This window comes from Pipistrellus hanaki, assembly GCF_964339955.1.
Source record: "Pipistrellus hanaki genome assembly, chromosome: 19".
Lineage (NCBI taxonomy): Eukaryota > Metazoa > Chordata > Mammalia > Chiroptera > Vespertilionidae > Pipistrellus > Pipistrellus hanaki.
In genome coordinates this window covers 7,742,836-7,762,183 of record NC_140521.1, presented here as the reverse complement: position 1 = coordinate 7,762,183, position 19,348 = coordinate 7,742,836, and the positions used below count along the sequence as shown (strand labels likewise).

Sequence of the window (19,348 nt, the reverse complement as noted above, 5' to 3'; positions counted from 1 at the left end):
CTCTCTCCTTTTTAAACTCCCGAGGACACTGATCTGGTGACTGGAAGAAGTCATTAGCTGCATACTATTCCAGCAATAAAACCGGCCTCTTGGGAAAGTAGCTGGAGCCAAGGAAACCGCTAGATGATGTTCCCAACGCCATGCATCCCCCCTCCCCCCTCCCCTCTCCCCCAGGAGCTCAAAAGCATGCGGCAGCCAGAATCTCATTCCAAAGCTTACCATCCACCAGAGGCAGGGAGGTCAAATGGACCCAATACACAGATGGGAGAGGTGAGGCCCCAAATATGGGAAAAGGGCCTTGCGTCTGGAAACTGAACCCGCGGGGCCTGGATGAGGAGCTGAGAGCTGGGTTGGGGCCCTTGCCAGCGGGCACTGTGAGAGAGGCAGGAACGTGGTGTTGAAGGGCACGTGGTGGGCCTGGTTTTTGTCCCACACGGAGGATGTGGCCCGTTGATTGTCAGCAGAGAACGTTAGGAGTGTACACTCGGCTTAATTAACATCCAGCTCCCTGGGCCGAAGAGGTGGAGAGGGGTTCCTGCCCCTGCAGAGGTCTCTTGGGGCGGACACACCCTTGGCGAGAGGGCAGGCAGGCAGGTCAGGAGTGAGTGTGGACGTGCAGGGTCTGTGTACAGCCTGGGGAAGAGCACCCAGAGATGGGAGAGAGACCACCCTCCCACACTGTGAGTCCTCCCTCACCCGCTCAGGATGCAGTTTCCGGAAGGTTCATCTGTGCCAGGGCTGGAAGGTTCATCTGTGGTATTGCTTGCTTCCCTGGAGGCCCGTTGTCACCTGCGGGCCCCAGCCCTTCCTCTTATAGTAGAGTCGCAGGAGGTCAGGTCCCACAGGTATTTCAGGGCATCGAGAACTCCCAGGCCTCAGGATTTGAAAAGCTAAAACAGGAGGGTGGGTGGAAGTATCTTAAAATTTTTGTTTTTCTCCCGGAGAAAAACAAAGCAGTCCTCCCTCGCTCACTCAGAATGCAGTTTCCGGAAGGTTCATCTGTGGCATTGCTTGCTTCCCATCTTTCGCTGCAATCTCACCCATATAGACGCTGCGTGCTACCACCCATCGGCATTCCCCTGGGTTCCAGGCCTTTTCATAGTTCTGATACACAAAGCTGTCACCACCTGTCCTTCGTCCCCTCTAAGAAACGGCCAAAAAGGGATCTCTTGTCTGAACTCCTGCTCCAGACCTGGGGTGTGTCCAGGAACTTGTGTCCAAGGGAGTTGCCTGGGAATGCAGGTCCTGGTGGTGGTGGTGGTGGTGGTGGTGGTGGTGGTGATGAAGGTGAAGGAGCAGGAGGTGGGCCCCGCCCCCAGGGTGGAGAGGCCACACCCCTCCACCCTCATTGGTCCTCCTGGTGTGGCATTTCCTCCAGTGCAGGAGATGCTCGATAGGTAGCCTGTCTGCACATGGACTTGGGTGAGGTTTGGGCATTGATTTCTGGTTTTCAGGGGAGGGTGGGATAGCAGAGTCTGTGCAAGATAAAAAAAATTAAAAGAAGAATGACAGGAGCCCGTTTCTGTTGTAGCTGGAGTCAGGCAGTGGCTCGCATTTGTGGGCGCCCGCACCCTCCTCAGCAGGTCAGGGGACAATTCTGTTTGCCAACGCACAAAGCCGACCCCATCCTTCCGGGGGCGCGCAGCTCGAGGAACCTTGCAATGCTCACGCCCAGGCCTTTTCCTCCCCTCTTCCCTCTCATTTGTGCATGCTGCCGGGACCTTCCTGTATCCAGCGCCTCCCCTTGTTTTCCTCACACCATTTGTGCTCTTGCTATGATGATGATGAAAATAAAAACTCGCCCCCCTAGGAGCCCCCACCCCCTCAATTCTCTCCCTCCTTTTCCCTTTGCCCTCTGGAAACTGACCCCCCCGCCCCCCCGGGTCTTTGTTTCCAGGTGCAGCCCAAATTCCGCTACCCCTTCTACTATGAGATGTGCTGGTATGTCTTGGAGAGATACGTGTACTGTGTGACCCAGAGGTCCTACCTCACTCAGGAATACCAGAGAGAATCCATGCTGATTGGTGAGTGGACCACAGGGCCAACCGCCTTGACCGCTCTGGCTGGGCCAGAAACCATTTTTTTTTTTTTTGGGGGGGGAGCCCTTGAGAGTCTTTGGGTTCCGGGAAAATCTCTTGAGCCAGAGTGTCGGGCAGATTCCTTAGAGACACCTCGGTCAGATTCCCACCTGGAATGTGGCGTCCATGAAATTACAACCCCAGCCGAGTCCCATGAAATTACAACCCCAGCCGAGTACCAGGTCACGCTGGTGACTGTGCGGATGTGGGACGGGGCCAGTCCTGGGCGTGGCTGCCGAAGCGAGATCCCCTCGGAACTGAGCATCCCTGTTCCTTTTATTCCTCGGTAGCTACCGACTGACCGTCCGACTCCCTGTGCCCCGGGGGCTGGGTTTTTGTCTACATGAGAGCAGGCCCACGAGATGCAGCCAGCCCCCCAAATCCCGGGCCGACTTTGAGCCAGCCGGACGGACGGGTGACCAGGACTGGAAACACAAGCCTGGCGGAGCAGCGGGTGGTTCTCAGCAGCAGCTGTAGCGCCATGCCCCGCTGCTGTTCCTTAAAGAGACCCCCCCCCAAAATGCTCAGTCCTTGTATCCTGACTCACAGATGCCTGCCCCAAAGCTGCACCTAGCTATGACAGCCCTCTCCTTCCCCTTTGCCTTTGAGCTGTCACTGCTGCAGAGGTTTTTTTTTTTTTTTTTTTTTTTTTTTTGTTTTAATATATTTTATTGATTTTTTACAGAGAGGAAGAGAGAGGGATAGAGAGTTAGAAACATCGATGAGGGAGAATCATTGATCAGCTGCCTCCTGCACACCCCCTACTGGGGATATGCCCGCAACCAAGGTACATGCCCTTGACCGGAATCGAACCTGTGACCTTCCAGTCCGCAGGCTGACGCTCTATCCACTGAGCCAAACCGGTCTCGGCTGCTGCAGAGTTTTATTGGATGCGGATCCGCTGTGCCTCCGTTACTGCATCTTTCTCACCACGGGAAAGAAAAATGCTATGGGGCTGCATGATTGCTCCTGTTATCTCCAGGATTTTTAGGTTCTTTTTAAAAAATATATATTTTTATTGATTTTTTACAGAGAGGAAGGGAGATAATTAGAGAGCTAGAAACGTTGATGAGAGAGAAACATCGATCAGCTGCCTCTTGCACACCCCCTACCGGGGATATGTCCGCAACCAAGGTACATGCCCTTGACCGGAATCGAACCTGGGACCTTTCAGTCTGCAGACCGACGCTCTACCACTGAGCCAAACCGGCTTCGGCTCTTTTTTTTTCCTCTGTCATCAAACCTCCTTCCTTTCCTTGACTCCCATCCTTAGTGCCTTTGGGGGTGGGTTTCAGGTGGGCATAGGATCGGGAACATGTTTCTGCCTGGTTTTATTGGCAAGTGCTCCTTTGCCTCCTGAAAACTCAGTTTTGTCGGGAGTGGGGGTGGGGTGGGGGTCTGTTTTGAGTTACGTTCCTGTCAGATGATAACATATTCAGGTGTGAAAAATGCCCAAACCCTGCAACCCGCTCTTTCTGGAGTCTCCAGCCGGGCCGGAGATGGAAATGATTTTGAAATAGCGTGAGAGCTGGTGTGCGGGGACCAGAGGCTGGATTTTGGTGGCAATCCCAGGCCAGGGAGTGAGAGTCGCTTCTCTCATTTGGGCATGAGGGTCGGAGAAGAACATTCCTGATTCGGAGAGGCAATCTTGAGCCAGAGTTTGGGGTCATCGGTGCCCATTTTTTTCTTAAATTTTCTTGCCACTGTTTCCCCCGCCTCTCTAGTCCCTCAACCAAGGAGAAGAGGGGGTGTTAGGGAGACACACCTCATTGACCAAATGCCAGCTGTGTGCCAGGAGCTGTGTTCTGTGAGGCCTTACTTAATCCTCACAACAGATCTTTGGAGGACCTCAGTGTTTATCCTATCTAATTCTATATCATAAAGGCTAATATGCAAATTGTCCCTTCGACCAGCAGGCAGGCCGGCCAACCGCCTGTGTCCCCTCCCCCTGGCCAGGCTGGCCGGACCCCACCCATGCATGAATTCATGCACTGGGCCTCATGCGTGAATTTTCCCACTGTCTGGACATTCCAATGAATGGGAACGTACATCATATATGCTCTTTTATGTTATTTTTATATGTTAAAAAAAATAAAATGCCAGCCAAAACCAGTTTGGCTCAGTGGATAGAGTGTCAACCTGCGGACTGAAAGGTCCCGGGTTCAATTCTGGTCAAGGGCATGTACCTTGGTTGCGGGCACATCCCCAGTAGGGGGGAGTGTATGAGAGGCAGCTGATCGATGACTCTCTCTCATCCATCTTTCTAACTCTCTATCCCTCTCTCCTCTCTATAAAAAATCAATAAAAAATATTTTTAAAAAAAGATGTGGTAATAAAATAAAATAAAATAAAATACCAGAGAGGTGAAGCATCTTGTGTGGGTGCACATGACTGGAGGTAGCTGAGCTGGTATTTGAGCCTGTGTCTGACTGACCCCAACCTTTCTAGAAGTGAGGGAGGTGTAGACGGTTAGAACTATTCAGAAAAGCTGGATCTCCAGGGTAAAGGGCGGGAGGGGGAGGGGAGGCAAGGGATTGGAGGTCACATGACTTTCAGCATTGAACCTAGGGTGTTCATCTCAGTCTTCCTTTGTGATCCCTCCACACACACCCCCCCCCCCCCCCGTAGATGCCCCAAGAAAGCCCAGCATAGACGGCTTCTCATCCGATTCCTGGCCGGAAATGGAGGAGGAGTCTTGTGAGCAGCAGCCCCAGGAGGAGGAGAAGGAGGAGGAGGAGGAGGAGGAGGAGGAGGAGGAGGAAGAAGAGGGTGCAGAGAAGGTGCCCCAGCCACCTGCCGATGGCCCTGCCTCATCCACCAGCATCCCCTCTGAGGACCAGGAGCCCCCTGGGAAGAAGCCCAAAGCACCTGCCCTGCGGTTCCTCCGGAGGACTCTGTCTAATGAGTCCGAGGAGAGCGTCAAGTCCGCGACGATGCCCGCAGACTACCCGAGGGCGCCCGCGGGCTCTCCCGCCACCGAGGTCTCTGCCCAGTGGACCCACCTCACCGAGTTTGAGCTGAAGGGCCTGAAAGCGCTGGTGGAGAAACTGGAGTCCCTCCCGGAACACAAGAAGTGCGTCCCCGAGGGCATCGAGGACCCCCAGGCCCTCCTGGAGGGCGTGAAGGTGGGCAGGGAGCCACGTCGGGGGCTGTGGAGCCGAGGGCTTGGAAGGTTCTGTTCAAGACATAGGTCTTGCCGAAACCGGTTTGGCTCAGTGGATAGAGCGTCGGCCTGTGGACTGAAGGGTCCCAGGTTCGATTCCGGTCAAGGGCATGTACCTTGGTTGCAGGTACATCCCCGGTAGGGGGTGTGCTGATCGATGATTCTCTCTCATCGATGTTTTTAGCTCTCTATCCCTCTCTCTTCCTCTCTGTAAGAAAATCAATAAAATATATTAAAAAAATAAAACAAAAAACAAAAGCAAAACATAGGTCTTGGAGGGCAACTCAGCCCAGGCTGGCTGGGAGCAGACCTTCTCGGGGCACAGCCACGCCTAGAGAGGGGCCTCTGGTCCGAGGAGGCTCACCCAGGTGGCCCAGTGGAGGCCACCATGGGGATCTGTGGGAATCTGGAGGAAGATGGCTTGGTGGTTGACAGTGAGTTCTTTCTTGTACTTGTTGACATGTGAGGGTTTGCCAACAGTAGTCCCGATGGGCGCATCACGTGTTGGTTTTGGGTTCGGATCTGCCATCCTGGTCGGGGAGACTTTTGTGTCCTGGGTTGGCTTCCTCTGGAACACGCATCCGTTTCCCATGAGCAGGTTGTACATCCTGGCCCGCCTCAAGGTGGCCAGCTAATGTGGGCCACATGGCCACCCGGGGTCCAGAGTTCTCCAAGTAAAGCCTGATTATTGATCCAGCTTTCATTGAGCTGTGCTACCCATTGTGGAACAGAAAGAAGAGGGTCATAGTCACTGCCCTTGGGCGATTCACTGTTTATATAGCAGGAAAGCAGGCAGGTGAAGAAATCAGGAGACATCCCTGACTGGTTTGGCTCGGTGGATAGAGCGTTGGCCTGCAGACTGAAGGGTCCCAGGTTCGATTCTGGTCAGGGGCATGTACCTTGGTTGCAGGCACATCCCCAGTAGGGGGTGTGCAGGAGGCAGCTGATTGATGTATCTCTCTCATCGATGTTTCTAACTCTATCCCTCTCCCTTCCTCTCTGTAAATAATCAATAAAATATATATTAAATAGAAATCAGGAGACAGAGAATGAAGTGCCACTGAGCATGTTGTGTGTACCTAGAGCATAGGAGCTGGCCAGGGCTCTGGGGTAGTTATGCAGAAGGCATTTGAGCTGGGCTTTGAGGATGCATAGGAGTCCTCCCGATGGGAAGGGCTGCAAGAGGCAGAGTGCTGACGACCAGGTGTTTACGAAAAAGGAAATGCGCTGGGCAGCCTTGTCCTGTTGTCCTCATAATCCTAACGTTTGTGGAAAGCTTACTCCTTGCCGGGTACCAGGGCTAGGCAAGTGGTAGTTGCCCTTACCATCTGCCCTTCCAGGATGAGGAAGTAGTTTCAGAAACGTTAAGGGGCGGGCTGAGGTGACAGAGCAGGGTGAGGACTCGGGAATGCCTCCAGAACTCCTGTGTGGACATACTCCGGGAACTCCCTTAGCTTTGCTAAGGCTTTTTTGGAGTGAAGCTTCAGAGGCATTTGAGCTTCCTTCTCCAATGTCTGATTCCCAAGAAAATCCAGCTGCCTGCTGGGATTTGAAACGGAATTGAAGTCTCTTTTTTGATGTCTGCAAACTCTGCCCAGGGTTTGTTAATTAGCTCAGTTATTCATTGAGGACACATTGTGTGAGGCTGTGGGATATAGAAATAGTAAGACTGTCCTCCCCTCGGTACTCAGTGACCAGGGGTCTAACAGACATGAGATGTGGGGCCCACATCAGGGAGTCTGACAGATACCACCAGCAGAGGGAGCCAGTGTACGGAATCACTAATCCAGGTACATTTCACTTGGATAGAGCAGGTACATCTACAGGTGTTGTGAAATTCAAGTTTTATAACTCAGGGAAATTGTCGAGTAAGAGAACTCTATGGTGAGTATTTCTGTAAAGCAAATCTTTACTTGCTCATGGTTTTTTTTCATTGACTCTTGACTTTTTTTTAGAGGTGGCTGGCCTCTCTTGAGATTTTTAGGAAAATCTACTTATACACACAAAATTTTGCATGCAATGTCAGGGGGTCTTGGACACCTGAGCCTGTTCCTGGACCCCAGGTTAAGAATCCCTAATCTTGCCTTGACCGGTCTGGCTCAGTGGATAGAGCGTTGGCCTGTGGACTGTGCCTTGGTTGCGGGCACATCCCCAGTAGGAGGTGTGCAGGAGGCAGCTCATCGATGTTTCTAACTCTCCATCCCTCTCCCTTCCTCTCTGTAAAAAATCAGTAAAATACAATATATTTAAAAAAATAAATATGTACATGGTAGAAAAATTGGTACCCTACACATTCTATTTCACCTTATTGTAACTGTTACTATCTAATAGGCATTTTAAAAACTATTTTCTACCAATCAACTTTGTGTTTTAGATTTATAGAAAAATTCAGCAGATAGTACAGTTTCCATATACCTTTGCACATACCCAGGTCCCCCTATTGTTAACATCTTACAGTGCACTTGTTATAATTAATGAGCCAGTGTTGATACATTGTTATAACTGAGGTCTCTAGTTTGTTCACATCTCCTCAGTTTTTACCTCTGGCCTTTATGGGCTTGGGATACCTCCCAGGGCACCATCCTACGTCTCCTCTTCTGTCTCCTTAGGCTCCTCTTGGCTGTGACCGTTCTCAGACTTCCCGTTTTTATTGACTTTGACAGGCTTGAGGCTTGTTGGTCAGGCATTTTGTAGAAAGTCCCTTTTTGGGGAATTTGTGGCTTTGTGTATTTATTTTCAGTTGTTTACTGGACGCTTACTATAGGTTAGTCATTGTGTGAGGCTTTGGGGAGATAGCAGTGAACCAGGACATTGACAAGTGGCATTCACACGTTAGTGGCGTGGACTGAGTTTCTCCTGAGCGTGTGGATGGTGGGGTGGTGGTGGGCTTTGTGCAGAGCTCCCGGGGTGCTTCTAACTGGCTTAGGTCTGGCCTCCAGCCCCCCACAGAAGTCTCCTCCCCCCCTTACCCTGGGCTAATATGGCTCCTGTGTTTGTCCACAGAATGTCCTGAAGGAGCATGCTGATGACGACCCCAGTTTGGCCATCACCGGGGTCCCCGTGGTCACCTGGCCGAAGAAGACTCCAAAGGTAAGACGCAGGGCGCCCGGCGCTGGGGGACCATGTCCACGACCTTTCACATCTGTGTGGTGAATGTTGACGTTTTCGGGGGGGATTCCTGGGAGAGGGCGCTCCAGGTAAGATGGTTGTAGTGATTTGTTCCTTTGCACGTGTTTGGTTTTCGAAAGAGATCCTTCTCCCTGGCGTGAGAACTGCAGGCAGTGCCTCCTGGTGGTCACTCAGGAAACTGGGGTGAAGTGATGCCTCACCTTTCCCTGCCGTCAATTTTCTTCTTTCCTGTTTTCTTTCTCTCTCCCGTCCCCCCCTTCACCTCTGCTTTCTTTTCTTCCAGCTGCTTCATGCAGTTTTCTCCTCTTTTGAAAGTGACTTTTTTCTTTTTGTGAAATGGATGGATGCTTATCGTAAAAAAGTCTAACCAAATAGGCAAGGATAAAGATACTGGGAAGAGCGCTAGCCGGTTTAGCTCAGTGCATTGAGCATCCGTCCACGGACTAAAGAGTCATGGGTTCAGTTCCGGTCAAAGGCACGTACTTGGTTTGCAGGCTTGATCCCAGGCCAGCCCCGGCAGGGGCAAGTGCGGGAGGCAACCAATCCATGTGTCTCTCACGTCGATGTTTCTTTCCCTCTGTCTCTCCCACTCCATTCCACTCTCTAAAAATCAATGGAAAAATATCCTTGGGTGAAGATTAACAAAAAAAGAAAAAGAACCGTAAGTGGTTTGGCTCAGTGGATAGAGCCTCAGCCTGTGGACTGAAGGGTCCCAGGTTTTATTCCGGTCAAAAGCATGTACCTTGGTTGCAGGCACATCCCCAGTAGGGGGTGTGCAGGAGGCAGCTGATTGATGTTTCTCTCTCATCGATGTTTCTAGCTCTTTATCCCTCTCTCCTCTTCTCTGTAGAAAATCAATAAAATATATTAAAAAAAAAAAAGAAAGAAAAGAAAAGAAGAAAGGAGAGAGAAACATGAATGATGACACAGAGTCATTGACTGGTTGCCTCTTGCGTACTCGGGATCGGACCCACAACCTGGGCATGTGCCCTGATCGGGAATTGAAGCGTCAACTTTCGGTACCTAGGAAGATACGCAACCAATTGGCCCGCACCAGCCAGGGCTCTTCCTACCTGTTTAAATGTGGCTACAAAAGAGTTTAAAATCCGTATGTGGCTCCCATTCTGTTTCTATTGGACAGTGCTGTTCTAGGTTATTCTTTTTACCTTTGTTTATCCCCTTAGGGTGTAATTCATTCCTAAATGTGGATCCACTAGGGAGAAGGGCACTCGTTCCTGTGGGTATTGGATTCTCGTACCCTGACGCTTAGTGGGAATTCAGGAGGCAACGGGAATGGAAGAGGATTCGCCTCCCTGACTTCTGCCTTTCGGTCCCCAGTCCGTGGAAGCGTTGTAGGGTTTTAAAAATTGGCTTTCCCCGACGTGGGCAATAAATATAAATGCCATTTAGCAGACCACAAACTGTTCTTGCAGGCCTCGCACCTTGAAACAACCCCGCCAGGCCCCACAGCTGCGCTGAACCCGAAGAGGAAGCCGTGGCTTTGCCTCACTGCCTCCCGAGGAAGGAGTAGGGTTTGCAGAATGTGGGCTGTTAGAGAAACAAACTCACCATTACCCACTGTCATCTCACAGTCCATGGAGAGGTCCACGGGGGAAGTCACAGCAGGACTACAGATGTCTCTGTCGTCTGTGCCTGAGACCCTCAGGCCACTCCTCAGGGGCATATAGGCATTTAAACACACACACACACACACACACACACACACACACATACACACACACTCGAACCTCTGCCCTCTTTCCTCCAGAGGCCTGAAAACAGCAAGCTGCTTCTGGAGGGAGTAGCTATTATCCCAGGAGGTCCCTTACCCCGAGAAGGACCGATTATAAGCACTGGCCTGTACCCAAGTTGGGCCTGGATGGGAAAAGTTGGAGCCCTTAGGCATCTGAGAAAGAGTGAGTGGGAGGGAGAAGGAATAACTTTTGACATTCAGCAACACTTATGGGGTATCTGTCATTTTTTAATAAAACAAATGTCATTCCCATACCATACAGTTCTCCCACTAAAAGTGCACAATGAGCTGTTTTTAGTATGTTGAAAATGTTTAAAGAGTTGTACAAGCCATCACCATAATCTGTTAGATAATTTTTGTACCCCCTTCCCCTAAGCTTTCTTTTGTTTGTTTGTTTGTTAATCCTCACCCGAAGATATTTTTCATTGATTTTTAGGGAAAGAGGGAAAGACAGAGGGAAACATCGATGTGTAAGAAACACATCGATTGGTTGCCTCCTGCACGCTCCCAGACCAGGGCCGAGGCCAGGGAGGAGCCTGCAACGAGCTACGTGCCCTTCACTGGAGTCAAACCCAGGATCCTTTGGTCTGAAGCAGGCTGATGCTCTATTCCCTGAGCCAAACCAGCTAGTGCCCCCTGAGCTTGCTTTTCCCAGCCATCGCCAATTTACTTTCCTTCTCCATGGATTTGCCTATTCTGGGCATTTCGTAGAAATGGAGTCGTACAGTCTATGGCCTTCTGTGATTGGCTTCTTCCACTTAGCGCAATATTGGTGAGCTTCCTCCAAGTTTAGCATGCATCAGTACTGTATTCCTTTATATGGCCGAGTAATATTCTCTTGTATGGCCACATATCACATTCGGTGTGTCCATTCATCTGCTGATGGGCACTCGAGCTATTTCTACTTTACGGCAATGGTGAACAGTGCTGCTCTGAGCATTTGTGAGCAGGTTTTTACGTGAGCCTGTGTCTTCGTGTCTCTTGGGCGTAGAACTAGCTGGGCAGATGGTACCTCTATGTTTCCCTTTTTGAGGAACTGGCAGGCAGTTGTCCACAGTGGCTGCCCCTTTCTCCATTCCCGCCAGCTGTGTACGAGGACTCCCATTTCTCCACGTCCTCACCCACACTTATTTGTCTCTTTTTGATTAGGGCCATGCCAGCTCGGTCTTCTTTCTTCTTAATTTAGGTTTATGTTTTCTATCATTTCTTTGAAGTTGGTTGTGTGGGTTTGGCAGGGCCACCCTGACAGCGTACCACAGATCACGTGGCTTCAGCGACAGGAGCTCATTTCCTCACCGCCGCACCGGAGGCCAGGGGTCTGAGTATTCCTTCCGAGGACTGTCTTTGGCGTGTAGACGGCTGCTGTCCCTGTGTCTTCACATGTTCTTCCCTTTCTGTGTATCTGTGTCCTAACCTCCTCTGTTTATAACGACACAGCCATACTGAGTTAGGGCCCCGCCGTAACGACGGGTTTTAACTTAGTTACCTTCTTAAAGACATATCTCCATTTGGAGGTTCGACATAGGAATGTGGGGGTTGGGCACAATTCAGCCCACAGCATTTATTGTAAATGATTTCAGAGTCCAAAAAGGTATAAACAATAGACTAATGAATATCATGTCCTTCCCACCCCTTGGCCCCCAGTTCTAGAAATAAATGATTTCCAGGGCAGCCCAAACCCCCTGGATGTCCCTCCTCAGTGTATGAACCAGTGTTTAGATCTTATTTAACCCTTATGAGGATGCTAGGGGGTGGGCAGTCTCACCCCCATGGTGCCGTGGAGGCTGGGGACTCGGAGAGGTGCCCTGGCACACTTGGGGCCACACAGCTTGTGACCAGTAAGGCGTTGTTTTTTTTTTGTCCCCGGACGTGTTTCTCTGCTCGGAGGAACTCAATGAAATGTGGCGGAGGGGAGGGGGAGAGGAGGCCCCGTGCTATATTTATGCGTTTCCTGGCCCGTGAGGTTAAAAAGTTAACGGGAACGGAAGACGTAAGTAAACGACTGACTGCCCGGGCCGCCCGAGGTCTCCTGATTCCCAGGTTTGCAGCCGGCTTCTTCTCAGTTTCATGCAGGTTGGGTTGAAAGATCAAGGGTGTCCGCTGAGGCTGTCAGGATGCGAGGTAGGGAGCAGCCCCGGGCTTGGGTCAGGTTACTTAACGAGTAATTAATGAGAAATGATGATTAGCCAGACGTGCTTTGATCTCCCACCTCGGCTCCCGGCAGAACCCGGGTCCTTTTCTGGAAGTGATTAGGCGCCGTGAGGCCGTTTCTGATGCGGCGTCTTCCAAATCAAAGATGCTACTGAATCACCGTCCGTCGCCGCCGCCGCGCACTTGATTGGCTGCTTCCTCCGGCGGGCGACGGGTTCGTTTGATCCATCTGCACTCTGGCCGCTTCCTTTTATGACCAGGTGGCGGGATTGGAGGGGGGGTGGGGGTGGGGGCGCTGTCTGTGACCTTAAGCACCAGGCCCAGAGAACGGAGCTTATTGGAAGCCCGACCTGTGACCTCGGGAGCCAGTTGACCTTGTGCTCAGTAGCCGGGCCCTGGAACCTGGCCAGCATGCCGGTTCATTCCCGGGAAGGAAACTGAGGAAGGGGGGGGGGCGGCGTGTGGGGGAGGCCGAGCTCAGGCAGCCTGCGGAGAGAGAGAGAGCCTGCCAAAGCGGTGTCCTGCGTCTTAATCCATTATCTCGAGTGGCCAAAGCAGGCTGCCACTTGAATTTCAATGATTGGCAATTTCTTTGGAGTGCGGGAGCAGCGAGGCCGGCCTGTGTGCGCGCCAGTGCCGTGGCTGGGGACGCGGGGACAGTCTCGCCAGCGGGCACTGGACCGGCTTCCTCACGAGGATGTTGGGGGGCTCACACAGGAACCCCGGGAGGAAGCGACACGCACACGCCTGACGTGTGTGTCACCCTTGGCTCGGCTCGGCCCCGCGGTCCCTTCCCCTTCCTCCGCAGCGGGGCCGTTAGCTCCGGGAGGCGGTATGTCTGGGAGGGGGGGCCTCGGGAGGGACCAAGCCCTTCACGGAAGGAGAGGCACAGAATCCGTTCTGTGCGCTTCCTGTTCCTGCTCGGCTCCCGGTTCCTGTCACCCCCGGAGGAATGAAGTGGGGGTACAGCTGGCAAGGAGAACCACGGCCATCATGTCATCCATGCAGGGCCAGGTGGCTTAGACAGGCAGCATGGTCCAGCGAGGACCGGCCCGCAGGCGTCATCAGCTCTGTCTGGGGAACAAGGGAAGGAAAGGCAGCTTCCTGGGCCCTGCCCCGGACACTGGGATGTGGGAGGGTGGGCGGGCCCGGGAACCTGCATGTTGTAAGTGCATTGTGGGTAATTCTCTTGCACAGCTAGGATAAGCTCCAGGGTCAGACGCATCTGGACATCGACTCCTAGGTCTGCCACTGAACTCACATGGAAAGGGGGCTGTCTGTAAAACACCCCAATGGGAGGCCATCAGTCACGGACGGCAAATGAAACGGGTTTTTGCGATGACGGTTTCTAAGTCAACAGCATCACCCTGAATCTGTCCCCCAGAAGGCGGGCGGTTTTCTCAGCAGAAACGGAAGACACAGGAGGAAGAACTAGGAGCAGAGCAAGGGGCGAGCCGTGCAGAGACTTTTCCATCCCCAAGTTATTGTTGGCTGGCGCTAAGACTTAATTTCCAGCAAGGGTCCAGACAGCTTAGTTTCCCTGCCGTGGTCACGGGCTGTGCGTCAGAAATCAGAGGGCACCCTGGCCTCTCTGGCTCCTGGGTGGGTTCAGCCATTGGGAGGAACCGGGCGGAGGATGGAACCTGGGAGCAGAGAGAGGCTGGGGGACTCATTCTCCCAGTGTCCTCCCCACGGGATCCTTCCAGGCGGGCGGTTTCCTTCCGTTGAGACCAGCGCTCCTCTCCCACGGCCTTCGCCAGCTTTTCTCCTGGTTTCTAGGGACCATTCCCACCCCGAGCCCCGTGGTCAGCAAACTGCGGCTCTTTGGCCCCCTGAGTGTGGCTCTTCCACAACATACCACGGCCCCGGGCGAGTCTATGTTTGAAGAAGTGGCATCAGAAGAAGTTTAAGTTGAAAAAATTTAGCTCTCCAAAGAAATTTCATTCGTTGTCCTGTTGGTATTTGGCCCTGTTGACTGATGAGTTTGCCCACCACTGCCCTAGCCCATCGGCCAAAGCGAGGTAACAGCTTATCACTGTCTGCAGCTCCAGGCCTTGTTGGTGTCTCTAACCCGACTGCACTCTGCTCTGCATGTTGAGCTTCTGTTGAAGTTTCCTCCGTGAACCTGGTGGGAGGGAGCTGGGGTGCCATCCATTTCCTGCCAAGATCGTGTCTGATTGCCCCCCCCCCCACTCCCCCTACCCCCGGTTTTTCTCTCCACTGGATGTCCACATTCTGCTCTGGATTTTGTTGCCTGTCTGTCCTAAGCTTCCACTAGCTTCTTGAGATTGACGCTCGCCTGTTAAGTATTTTTTTTCTAATATATTTTTTTTAATTGATTTTGTACAGAGAGGAAGGGAGAGAGATAGAGTTAGAAACATCGATGAGAGAGAGTCATCGATCAGCTGCCTCTTGCACACCCCCTACTGGGGATATGCCCGCAACCAAGGTACATGCCCTTGACCGGAATCGAACCCGGGACCTTTCAGTCCCCAAGCCGACGCTCTATCCATTGAGCCAAACCGGTTTTGGCTAAGTTTTTCTTTTTAAAAAATGTGTTTTTATTGATTTCAGAGAGAAAGGGAGAGAGAAACATCCATGATGAGAGGGAGTCATTGATAGGCTGCCTCCTGCACGCCCCCTACTGGGGATCGAGCCCTGCAACTTGGGCATGTGCCCTTGACTGGAATCGAACCTGAGACCCTTCAGTCCACAGGCCAACGCTCTATCCACTGAGCCAAACCAGCTGGGGCTGGGGCCGTTCATTCTTTATGTATTTTTGTATCTTGTCTTGCATGATTGATCCCAGAGAGCACGGGCCTGGGAAATGTGTGTTGAGTGAATGAACTTGATAGCAAGGTCTTCCTAGAGCTTCTAAAAGATAAAGTTGTGTTCAGTCCCTTTCAGTCCCTTTGATCTCCAAGTGCATGCTCCTGTCCCCACCCCCGCAGGCCTCCCTTTGGTGAGAGGAAGTGCCTCTCCTTAATTTAACTTTTGTTTCCACTCCCACTGAGAAGGGCTCCTTGGCCCTCCCTGGACCCTTTTCTCCCTGAAGTGTAGGCCTTTCTCCCACCGACTTAGCGAGAGCCTGGCTCCCCTGGAATCGTGCAGCCACCGCCTGTACCGTGGCACGGCCCCTGCACTGGGACCTTAAGACAGCGTTCAGCCGAAATAACCCGTAATTAAAGTCTGTAGCCCAGGGTTTCTTTTCTTCGTCTGTAACCTGCTTCGCTGTCTGTGCTAATAATGCCAACGACAGTTCTTGGAAAGCAGTTGCAGTGCTGAGGGCTCCTGCCTTCGGTGGAGGCATTAGAAAGCCAGGCCGGCGCCGGAAGTGATGGAGGGCCGGCCACGATCACGGTTATGTTTCTGGGGTCACGGCCCATCCTTCCGTCTTTTCTTTCCGTCCAACGTCCTCGTCTATTTTCCCCGTTGAAAGGGGGACACTCGGTCACTGGCGCTGGGAGTGCGTTGTCCTGTTCTTTCCCCCCCCCCTTCTCTATCCTTTGGCTTTGTTTGAAAGATGGATGGAGGTGCCACCCAGTGATGTCAGGTCATCTTTCTCCAGAGTCAGCTGATCTGGAGGAAAAGGTGTATGATTTGGTGAACACAGGTGACAGGTTTACATTGTTTAATTTTGGTCTCGTGGTACAAAAGTGGGCAGGGCAAGTCTATGTGTTGGGACAGAGGAAGCAGGTGGGTACCCCTGAACCTAATACAAAATGATACTGAACGTGAACTGTAATTGAAAAAAGGAATTTTTTTATTTTTTTATTTTTTTATTTTTTTATTTTTATTTTTATTTTTTTAAATATATTTTTATTGATTTTTGTACAAAGAGGAAGGGAGAGAGAAAGAGAGTTAGAAACATCGATGAGAGAGAGTCACCGATCAGCTGCCTCTTGCACACCCCCTACTGGGGATATGCCCGCAACCAAGGTACATGCCCTTGACCGGAATCGAATCCGGGACCTTTCAGTCCCCAAGCCGACGCTCTATCCATTGAGCCAAACCGGTCTTGGCTATTTTTTATTTTTTTTTAAGTAGTGGGAAGTGAAAGTAGTAGTAAAACCTGCTCTAACCCATTGGCCTTCTCACCAAGGAATGTAAATGACTAAACAGCCAGGCACTTTGCAGGAGTTCAGCAGATAATTTCACGTGGACACTTGGGTGGCTTCCCTCGCTGTCTGTAGTAAGTAATGCTGCCGTGAGCACGAGTGTGTAAACATCTTTTTGAGCCCTTACTGGCAATTCTTTCAGGTATATACCCGGAAATGGAATTGCTGGATCATACAGAAATTATATGTTTACTTTTTTTTTTTTTTTTTTGAGAAATTGCCACACTGTTTTCCACAGCAGCAGCACCATTTTTAAAAAATATATTTTTCCGGGAGGGTAGGGATATCTGGGGGAGATAAGAGATCAACCGAAGGACTTGTATACATGCATATAAGTACAACCAATGGACACAAAACTCTGGGGAGGGAGGGTATGTATGGGAGGGAGGGGCAATGTTAAAATATATACACAGATAATAATTTAATAAAAATATTTAAAAAAATAAAATGAAAAATATATTTTTATTGATTTCAGAGAGGAAGGGAGAGGGAGAGACAGACAGAAACATCAATGATGAGAGAGAATGATCGATTGGCTGCCTCCTGCCTGCCCCACACTGGGGATTGAGCCCGCAACCCAGGCATGTGCCCTTGACTGGAATCGAGCTCGGAACCCTTCAGTTGGAAGGCCTACGCTCTATCAACTGAGCCAAACCAGCCAGGGCAGCACTGCCATTTTTTATTCCCGCTAACAGTACAGAGGGGTTCCAGTTTCTCCACATCCTCGCCAACACTTGTTATTCTGTTTTTTGTTATTGTTTTTTTTTTTTTTTTTAATATATATTTTATTGATTTTTCACAGAGAGGAAGAGAGAGGGACAGAGAGTTAGAAACATCGATGAGAGAGAATCATCGATCAGCTGCCTCTCACACACTCCCCCCTACTGGGGATGTGCCCGCAACCAAGGTACATGCCCTTGCCCGGAATCGAACCCGGGACCTTTCAGTCCGCAGTCGGACGCTCTATGCATTGAGCCAAACCGGTCCCGGCTGTTATTGTTGTTTTTTAAAATAGCTATCCTAATGGGTGTTATTTCTTTTTGACTCACTTACTTTTTAAAAATATATTTTATTGATTTTTTTTAATAGAGAGGAAGGGAGAGGGATAAAGAATTAGGAATGTCGATGAGAGAGAAACATTGACCAGCTGCCTCCTGCATACCTCCTACCAGGGATGTGCCCACAATCAAGTTACATGCCCTTGACCGGAATCGAACCCGGGACCTTTCAGTCCGTAGGCTGATGCTCTATCCACTGAGCCAAACCGGTTAGGCGACTCACTTTATTTTGTATGCTGAAACATTGTTTAGAAAATTATAGACGTTCATGATAATTGTGCCTCTAAATACTTATACTTGCCTCTCTGAAAAAGAAGGAAAATTTCTGCATAGCCAAAAATAACGTGATTACCCCTAACAAAATTGGTAATTCCTTAATGCCACCTAACGCCTGGTCATCCTGGTCATGTTCAGATTTCCCAAATGTTCCTTTATAAAAGCTGCTCTGCCTACACCAGGATCCAGCCCAGGACCACACATTAAATCTGTTCTGAATCCTCTCTCTTCATGTAGACATTCCTTAGGATGGCGATTTGTGAGAAGATGGAAGGACCCCTGTGGGCTGCAGAGCATCTTGCTTTATGCATGTGTCTGATGCTGCCTGGTGCTGTCATTTCGCTTCTTCCCCTCTCTCATAATTTCTGTAAACTAGGCCTTAGATCTAGAGTAGGGGTGTCGAACTCAATCAGAGAAGGGGCCAAAATCTAAAATCCAGCCTAAATTGCGGGCCGAATGGTTTACTGAACAGTCATAAACTGACAATGTCATAAACTGACAGCGGAGTGCAGTGATGACAGCGCGGTGCAGGCCACATTGCAAGGCCTGGCAGGCTGGATTTGGCCCGCGGGCCTTGTGTTTGACACATGTGATCTAGAGGCTTGGTAAGATTAAAACCATAGTTAGCGATTAAGGCGGTGGTGGTCTGATCCTTCCCCCCATTACTAGTTATGCTCATCCATCCTTCTCCTGCGGAATAATCTGGAGGGTGATGCCTTGGCCCCTTGCTTCCCTCCGCCATTCGCTGGTTTCAGCACCAGGGCACCACTCTTTTCTGTGTCCGTGTTACCTGGAGATGCGGAGTGAATGTGCCGCATCCTCTCCCAAGCTTTCCCTCATCCGTCGGGTTTGCCCTTCTCTAGACCCCCCCTCTCCCCCCGGAAAAGGCAGCGCTCATGCTTATTTTGTCCCTTTAGAGACTCATTTTCAAAGGAAGGAGTCCCTTTAATGGCAGCTTCCCATGGTGACAGAAGAGTTTTGTCAGGCCTTTTCTATTCGGAGTGTCATGATAAACTCATGGATTTTCATAGATCCAGGAGGATTTCAAAGGCAAATTGGCCTGATGGAGATAAGCCATTTTTGAAGAAAAGCAAGAATGGTAAATGAAGAGAGGCCTATGGCAGCTGTGTGTGTGTGTGTGTGTGTGTGTGTGTGTGTGTGTCTTTCCTCATTCCTCCCCCCACAGCCAAGCTAGACATTTGCATTTGCCAGGTGTGTGTGTGTGTGTGTGTATTCCCCCATCCACTCTCCCAACCACGCGAGAGCAATCATTTGCATTCACATTTGCCAGGCATGCATCCCTAAGAGAAAGGCATGAAAGTTTAGTCAGAGCCCATCAGTGACTGTTAGCAGCTCATAGAAGATGTGATTCGACTCTCTCCTGGGTTGATTAGTTTCAACACGCCCCACAGTGTAGGGCCAACGTTCCCAACCAGGGACAGGAGTTAAGATCACTCTTAAGTGATGGCTGTTATTTACACGTTTTCATTTAGGTAAAGTTCACCTAAACATAAAAGTAATCACTTTAGCCCTGGTCGGTGTGACAGTTGGTTGGAGCATTGTCCTGTGCACCAAAAGGTGGTGAGTTCGATTCCTGGTTCAGGCACATACCCAAGTTTCAG

At 50.8% G+C, this 19,348-nt stretch overlaps 1 protein-coding gene across 8 annotated transcripts in view; it reads left to right on the top strand.

The window, feature by feature from the left end:
- Positions 1–19,348, top strand: part of KDM2B (lysine demethylase 2B) — a 92,082-nt gene that overhangs the window by 42,910 nt on the left and 29,824 nt on the right. For all 8 annotated transcript variants that reach the window (XM_084867987.1, XM_084867990.1, XM_084867994.1 and 5 more), the window contains exons 10-12: positions 1,898–2,024; positions 4,707–5,203; positions 8,245–8,331. In XM_084867987.1, the coding sequence (XP_084724113.1) occupies positions 1,898–2,024; positions 4,707–5,203; positions 8,245–8,331 (711 nt within the window). The remainder of the gene's footprint in view (positions 1–1,897; positions 2,025–4,706; positions 5,204–8,244; positions 8,332–19,348) is intronic.